Source organism: Lepus europaeus, chromosome 5, assembly GCF_033115175.1.
Source record: "Lepus europaeus isolate LE1 chromosome 5, mLepTim1.pri, whole genome shotgun sequence".
NCBI lineage: Eukaryota > Metazoa > Chordata > Mammalia > Lagomorpha > Leporidae > Lepus > Lepus europaeus.
The window spans coordinates 23,742,772-23,750,738 of record NC_084831.1 but is presented as its reverse complement, the minus strand read 5'-3'; the positions used below and the strand labels follow the sequence as shown (position 1 = coordinate 23,750,738).

Here is a 7,967-nt window from a genome sequence, read left to right as displayed (position 1 = left end):
GGCCCACGATGCAGGTGGGCTGTCTGAGGCATCCAGACCCCAAGAGGGAAGCCAGCGAGAACAGGATGGCCAAGGAAATCTCGGCCCCACGTGTGTCAGTCACTGCTCTCTTACTCCTCCCGACAACCCCTGGGGGAAGGTTCTACCGTCCCAGGTTCACTAAAGGCTAGAGTTCCAATATGAGGATACCTCTAAAAGTTCATGGGAAATGGAATTAAAAGACAAGTTTATCTTGGTGCAAAAGAATTTAGAAAGTCATGCATACAAGGAGGTCTTGAAAAAGTTCACAGAAAATGCAGATTATGAAACAAAAAGCAACGAATGGATTTCAAGAGTTTTGTATCAAAATGAACTTATCTTTTAATTCCATTTTCTAGTGAACTCTTTGGGGTGCCTTTCTGAGCTGGTTAACCTGTTCAAGTTCACAGCCAGAGAGCACCTAAATTTGAGCCCAGTTCTAGCTCATCCCAATGATGTGCTCTTAACCAGGATGTTATGGGCCATAGACACCTTTTCCAGAACAAGGCAGGGTCTGAGCAAGTAAAAGGAAGGAACGAGGAGGCAGAAGTATGAGTTTAAGGATGCAGCTCGGTGCCAAATGCCTCAGAGTCCTGGGTAGAAATTGCACAGTATGTAGGCTGCATGATTAAATATAAAAAATCAGTCCACGTTTTGTTGTCACTGAGTGGAAGTCTCCTCCAATGTGTCCCCTCAGCCACAGCCCACTGGGTGGGAAAGGAGGGCTGAGATAAGGGCGAGAAGAGGGTGGCAGGCCAGGCACCTGCTGGGAAAATTCAGTGTTGAACTGACCCAAATGGGAGCACAGATGTTTTTGGGTCTGCATAGGATCTGGGAGTTGCCCGGTCCTCTTCTTCCTCTCTGCCCACCAGGCTCAACACCGGCCCACGGACCTACCTGCCATGGTGTCCGAAAGCCTCCAGCCTGGCGGGGCTTAAGGTGTTGCTGCTTTTGTCTCCAGAAGGCTCCTGGGAAAAGGCGGTGGTGCAGGGTGAGGCAAATGAAAGCCCTTGGTCCTTGGCCAAAGCTGCACACAGCAGAGCTGGGGGCAGTAGGGTGTCTGAAGCAGGTGTGGCCCAGGGAGCCTCCTGCTGCCCACTTCTGCTCCAACAGAGGCCAAGCTTTGCAGCTGGTCCCCTCCCCGGGACAAGGCCCTGAAGCAGACCAGAGCCAAAGGCCAGTGGGCACATCGGTTTTGTTGTCAACAGAGGGAGAGAGGAGGGGGAGGCTCCCTGGGACCAGGTCCCCAGCAGAAGCTCAAACTATCGAGTGACCCTCGGCTTCCTCTTCCACCCCTCATCCCACATACCTGAGCTGGGGGCTCATGGTGTAGCAGATGGTAGCAGGAGGGAAGCCATTGAAGGTGGAGCTCATCGAAGATGTGTAGGCACCCATGGAGGGGAAGACGAGCCAGTCACCCACATCCAACTCAGGCAGCTTCAACTCTGCCACAAAAAGCCTGTCGAAAGCATCGCAGGTGGGGCCGTAGAGGGTGCAGGGGAAGAGGGGTGGCTCTGAGCTGAACTCCTGCAGGTGCGAGGGGTGGGGGTCAGCCAGACAGAGGGCTGGCCTCGCCCCACTCTTTCCTGGAAGCCATCAGCACAATCCCAGGGCTACACGCTCACTGCCCCGGTGCGGCCTGGCTGCGTCTGGCCTGCTTACACAGGGGCTTCAGGCTCCTCATCTGTAACATGGGGCTGTGGGCTCTGATTATTGCCATAAAGCAGGATCCAGCAGGTAAGAAAAAGGTGTGAAGTGGGCCTGATAACCATGGTCTGCCCAGAGGGGCTGGGGCAACTCTGCAATTCCAGCACATATTAGTAGAGCCCTCACATGCTGGACGTGTGACTCGGGTTTATTGGCTTACTGCTGGCCACCCTGGACTGCAGGTCCTAGCTCATCGGATCTCTCAGACTTTTGAGAGGAGTTGAGAAAATTCAGGCATTTGTGAGGTTTGTCTAGATCTTTTTAATATTGGCCACTAAAATTTAGAACTATTGTGGGAGCTAAAAGAAACCCGGGAAACTTCTGTTTCTATCTTGTTGAGATGAGAGGCAAACAGACACACAAAGACATACGCACGCACACACACACAGACATGCACGCAGACATACACACAGACATACAAACACATGTGCACACATGCAGACACACACACACATACATACATAAGCAATTTGGCACATGATCAGTCCTGCAGTGGCCAAGAAAGAGACTACTGCACCTGCACGTGCTTTGAGTGTGTGCCCAAAGGACCTGGTCCTCAGTGGGCAGTGGCAGGAGGTGGTGGGGAAACTTGGGGGTGGGGGGATGTGACCGTGTGAGAAACAGCTGGATCATTGTGGGCATGCCTTTGGAGGCATTGGTACGGTTCTCATGGGACCCTGGTCACTTCTTGGGAGAGGGAGGTTGTTACAAGGGAGCAAGCCTGGCCCCCTCCCAGTCTCCTCCTCTTGAACCCTTGCCACGTGTCCATCTACCAGGGGAGCCTCACTAGAGGCTGAACCAGTAGGAGCTTTAGCCTCCCAAACTGTGAGATACACACGCTTCTTCATGAAGCAGCCAGCCTCGGATGTCTCATCATAGCAGGAGAAAACAGACACAGAGTGACAGCATGCCCAAAGCTGTGTGGCCTGACCACCAACAGTCACAGCTGCCTGCGAGCTGCATCCCACAGGTCAGGTAGGACAGTGGATCAGGGAGGGACGCGGTAGCAGGGGTGGCTGGGAGGCCAGGGAGTGGCTATTAGCAACCAGGGAGAAGAATTTCCATGATTGGAAAACAGGCCACCCCAGTGCACACACCTGGCTGCTGCAGGGTCCCTGAGCTGCGTGTGCAGGTGGGCCCATCCCAGAGTGCACGAACCTGCAGGGAGGGCCTGTGAGGGCTTCCACGTACCCTTCCCAACTGTGGAGGCCTGGGGCATCTGGGTCCCAGGCTGGCCTCTTGGGACTGGAGGGCCACACATGGGGCCCTCTTACCTTCACCACGATGGGAATTCTGGGAGCAGGCTCTCGGAGGAAGACGCGGAAAGAGCCATAGTGGCCATCGTTGAGATAATACACGAACTTCCTGCGGCCTCCTGGAGCAGGGAGTGAGGGGAGCTCAGTCACTGATCCGACCCCAGCTCCTGGCTAGGGCCCAGCCCCTCTGCCCCTTTCACCCCCAGGGCTGGGGCTGCTGGGGCTGGGCCAGGGGCGTCCCTGCCCATACAGGGCTGGCCACCCACTGGGCTCCAGCACAGACTTCTTGGCAATGATGTTGACAGCGGCTGTGAAGACAGGCTCTGCGTAGAAGCGGCCAGGCTCTGCGATGACCTCCACGCCACTGCCCTCAGGGAAGGTCTGGGCCAGGGCGGCCTTGATCCCTTTCACCAACTGGGGCAGAGGTAGGGCAGTGGGAAGAGCTTAAGACTCATCCTACGCAGGTGCACGCGGATGAGCCAAGCCCTTCCCCGCATCAGCCCTTCTGGCCCACGGCGGCCTGCAGGGAGGCTAGAGAATGATCCTCTGTTCAGCACAGAGGGCGCGGAAGCTGGGACACAGCAGGTCACTTGTGTGAAGTCACATGGCCATATGTCGGGGGGAAGTGGTGGTGGTGTGTGTGTGCAGGGCCACCAGGCTCCCCAGGAAGTCCAAACGTGCACGTATTTAATCCAACACACAGCACACACACAACAGAAGGCAGGTTGCCCCCTGGGCCCAAGGAGGGGAAACCCAGAAAAATCCACAGGTCAACACATATGAGCATGGACACTCACAGGACATAGGATGCATGGACCCACGGACACCTGCAGCAGCTCAGCTGATATCTCAAGTCATTCCCCCAGCCTACCTGAACTCACCTGCCTGCCTCTAGCACCTGCCTCCCTCTTCTCTCCCTGAGGGTCTTCTCCAGGGTGCGGGGCAATGAGCACCCCTAGTCCGCAGCCCTCAGCCCGACGGGAACAGGAGCCAGTGCATAGCACCCCAGCTCGCTGTCCCACACTGGCCCATGCTGAGGGGTGCTCTGGCCCCCACAGGGCAAAGCAGCTCATTCAAGAATTTATGACCTGACTTCTCAGGGGCACTGCCAGGGATCGGCTCTAAAGGGACTACCTGTACCTGTTTTTGTCACATGGACATGCTTGCACACATGGCCCCTGTTCACACAGACAGCATGTGTGTGAATGCGTGCGCGTGCGCACACACACACACACACACACTGACGTTCCTGGGGACACCACAGGGCCCTCGCTGGTTTACCTCCTCAAACAAGGGCTGGGAGCCCTCCGCTCCAGGAAAGCCGCCACCAAGATCCAGGAGGCTCATGTCATGCCCGGCCCCGCGACCCATCTCGAACACTTGCCGGCAGTGAGTGATGGCCTGTGCGTAGCTCGTGGGTGTCTGGCAGCTGGAGCCCACGTGGAAGCTGAGTGCACCAATCATGTGACACGGGAGAGAATGGAAGACATAGTTAGAACCACAGAGCCGCACAAGCTGAGGATAACCATGAGAGAGGAAGAAAGGGGCCCAGCCACACACAGGGCATGCAGCCACCGTGCCAGATGCGGCAACAAACGACTGGGGTGCGCATTGCGTGCAGTGGCTAAGCCACAGCCTGGGACAGCCGCATCCCACATCGGAGCGCCTGGGTTCCGGTCCTGGTTCTGTTTTCCTGCGAACGCACGCACCAGGATGCAGCAGGTGACGGCTCGAGCACTTGAGTCCCCGCCAGCCGTGTGGGAGACTCAGGCAGATCCAGATTCCTGGTTTCAGCCTGGCCAAGCCCTGACTGTTGTAAGCACTTGGGGAGTGAGACCAGCGGATGGAAGGTCTCTCTTTGTCTCTTTCTCTTTCAAATAAAGAAAGAAACAAACAACTGGAAACATACCTACCTACGCTGTGTGCTCAAGGTCTCCTGCACACCCAGGCTGAGCCATGAAACAGTGTATCACCAAGAAGTGGTCTCTGAGCCATCAAACAGTGTATCACCGAGGTGTGTTCGCTCTGACCCACGTGTTCAGTCCCACACGAGCACACTGCAACCAGCAGCCCCGGACCCCAGCATTGCTGCATGGGTTCCCCTGGCCCCTCATTTCACATTAAGCCCCTCCCAGAGCAGGGAGGGCTGAAGGAACCATCTTGTCTCGTCCTTGCTCCTTCTGACAGGTGGGAATCCCCCAGATCCCCAGGGGGCTGCAGCTTGCCCCAGGTTCAGCAAAGGCAGGACTAGAACCCAGGTCCCCTGCTGCCCCTAGCTCTGGAGTCTTGGCCTCACTCACCTGACTCCAACCACAGCCAAGCCCAGGTCTCTGGCGGACGTGAGCAGATGCCCACATGCCTCCAAACTGGCCCCAAACTTGGCACTCAGGGGGAAGATGCTCTGGCTGTCTTGGGTCCACAGCCGGAGGACCAGCCTGGAGGAGAGGCACAGTGGACGAGGAAGGCTGGGAGAGAGACCTACAGACAGCACCCCTTCCAGGCCCAGTAGACCCCAGATCTGGTAGGATTTACAATGCCACCGTGTGGCCACCAGCCCAGCCCAAGGGTGCACCTGCGGACACAGCTGCCTTTCCTAGGATACACGCAGATAGGGGCATGGTGGAAGCAGATACCAGCACCGCGAGCCCAGCTGCATGCCCACGTGTTGTAGAGGAAGGGGCCGAGCGTTAGAAAGTGAAAGACCTGCCCTTACTCATTTACACCAGGTGAGGGAGCACACCAGGATTTGAACTTGCACCGTGCCACTCCCAATGAAGGACTGTTTCCAGATCCCACCAGCTGCCAGGACACCTTCAACAGGGCCAGGCCAGCTTTTGGCAGATACGTGGTGTGCAGGGTAGGTCATTCGTATGGCTCCCCTTCACCCAGCCTGCCTGCAGCCTACCTGGCCCCAGGGTGGTGCTGGGCCATCTTGATCAGCTCCTCCTCACTGTCGAAGGTCAGGAGCTGCACCCCGTGGCGGGCAGCGTACTGGATGTGGGAGATGGACTTGCAGGGGTTGGCATAGATGATGCGCGAGGGGGCCACACCTAGGCCCAGCACCTGCTCCATCTCCACCTGGCAGAGTTGACAGCAGGCTTGTCACTCACTCACGTCCCCGCCGCTCTCCTACTTTTGGGTAGGAGCCCAGGGTGGGGCCGGTGGGGTGCTCACTGCTGAGTCCTGTGATGTGCCAGGCATTCCTGGTGTTAAAGGCAGTTGCAGCTCAGAACCAATGCCTTACATTTCCACCCAGGAGGAAATCCAGGTGGCTGTCTGGAAGCAACTTGTTAATCGATCCCTACTGAGTTGGGGGGAGGGGGTCCTCAGTACAGAAGCAGTGAGGTTCTGCTAATTGTTCCCAGCCGGAGAGCTGCTCCCCATTCCCACCGCCGGGCTCCTGCTCCAGCATCCCTCGCCACCCCAGCCGCCCTCTAGTCTTATTTATTTACTTATTTATTTTAATAGCAGAGACAGAGATCTCCCATCGGCTGGTTCACAATAGTTGGGAACTCTCCTGAGAGTCGGGAAGCCCAGCTCTCAATCCAGATCCCCACGTGGCTGGCAGGGACTCAGTACTTGAGCCCCCCATGCTGCCTCCCAGGGTGCACACTAGCAGGAAGCTGGAATCGGGAGTGAAGCCAGGACTCAGACCCAGGCGCTCAGGTATGGGATGGGGATGTCCCAACAGGTGTCTCAACCATTGCATCAAACTCCCGCCCCCAAATTCCCTCTCTTAAGGCCTCGGGAATGGTTCCCTCCCAGTGTAAGCAAACGGGGCAGGCATCTCTCTTCCTTACTCTACACAAGCCCCAGGGCAGGTGAGTCCCTTCAGGCTGCCTCCTCTTCCACGAACTGGGGCCCTCACTCCTCCCACCCTGCAGAGTTGTTGGGAGGGTCCAGGAGAAAGGTGGAGGCAAGGCCCCTACAGGGTGCTTCGTGCACAGCCCTGCTCACCAGGACCGGGGGCGCTTGCTTATTAACAACCCTGGAGCTTGATGAGATCAGCCTCTTCCTGGAAGGTCCCACCCGACCCTCAGCAAGCACAGACTCACCTGGCTGGCGCAGTCGAAGCCGGTGCCCAGGGCAGCCAGGACTCGCAGCACCCAGGGGCTATTGTTGCACTTCACTGAATAGAAGGTCAAGACTCCCGGCAGGGCCTGGCAGAAGGTCTGGTGGCGGCGGGCCAGCACGTCCAGGTCGGCCACCATGAAAGGGTCTCGGCTGTCCTGTGGGCGGGAAAGCTGGTAGTGAGCTAGCTCATCTAACCTCACGGCGCTGGAAGGTGACCGCTCTCGTTATCCCCGTGTTACAGATGGGGAACGAAGGCTCAGAAACGTGAAGTCGCTGGCTCAAGGTCACACAGCAAGGGCGTGGAAAGATGGGATCTGAACCCAAAGAGCAAGAAGATAAACGAGTTTGTAGACCAAAGCTGGGGACAAGATGGGTCTGGCAGCCATCCTGATGGCATGGCACTGGGTAAAATCCCTGGAGTCTGGGGTCAGAGGGCTGCAGAGGAACTGGCCCACCACCCCCAGCAGAAGGGAGCCTTGGAGAAGACTTCACCTAAGTGATGCATAAAACCACGAAGCAGGGTCTTGTTCCTGCCCTCCCCTCCATACCCCAGCACGGAGCTCCTGGATCCTCTTCAGCGCCACCTGCTGCCCAGACTCCCCTGGTCCCAGGGTGATCAGCTCCTTTGTCCATGGCCTTTGGAGGGGCCCCAGACTCTCCTGCAGGCTCCCCAGAGGGGTGTTCATCCCCGACTCTCCAACGGAGTCCTCCACTGGGCACTGTCCCGACATCCTGGAAAGAGCTTGTTCTGAGGACCTGGCTTCCTCCTGCTCCCCACCCTCCTCCTCTTCTCTCCCCCCCACCCCTACTACCTCAGCCCCAGGAGAGCCCAGGTCAGTGAACCCATGTCCCCTCCACAGAGCAGCATGGCGCTCCATGCAGTCCGCGGGAACTTTCCTACCTGGCCCCAGC

General features: G+C 57.4%; 1 protein-coding gene across 1 annotated transcript; it reads right to left on the bottom strand.

Annotated features, from left to right (window-relative positions):
- Positions 1-952: 952 nt before the first annotated feature.
- LOC133759044 (ornithine decarboxylase-like) lies at positions 953-7,741 on the bottom strand. Its single transcript, XM_062190052.1, has 9 exons — positions 7,604-7,741; positions 7,037-7,210; positions 5,887-6,059; positions 5,282-5,416; positions 4,263-4,428; positions 3,248-3,395; positions 3,000-3,100; positions 1,328-1,545; positions 953-986 (listed from the first exon to the last, which is right to left on the bottom strand). Exons 1-9 carry the CDS (start codon positions 7,739-7,741, stop codon positions 953-955), a joined length of 1,287 nt encoding a protein of 428 aa, XP_062046036.1.
- Between the last annotated feature and the right edge of the window lie 226 nt (positions 7,742-7,967).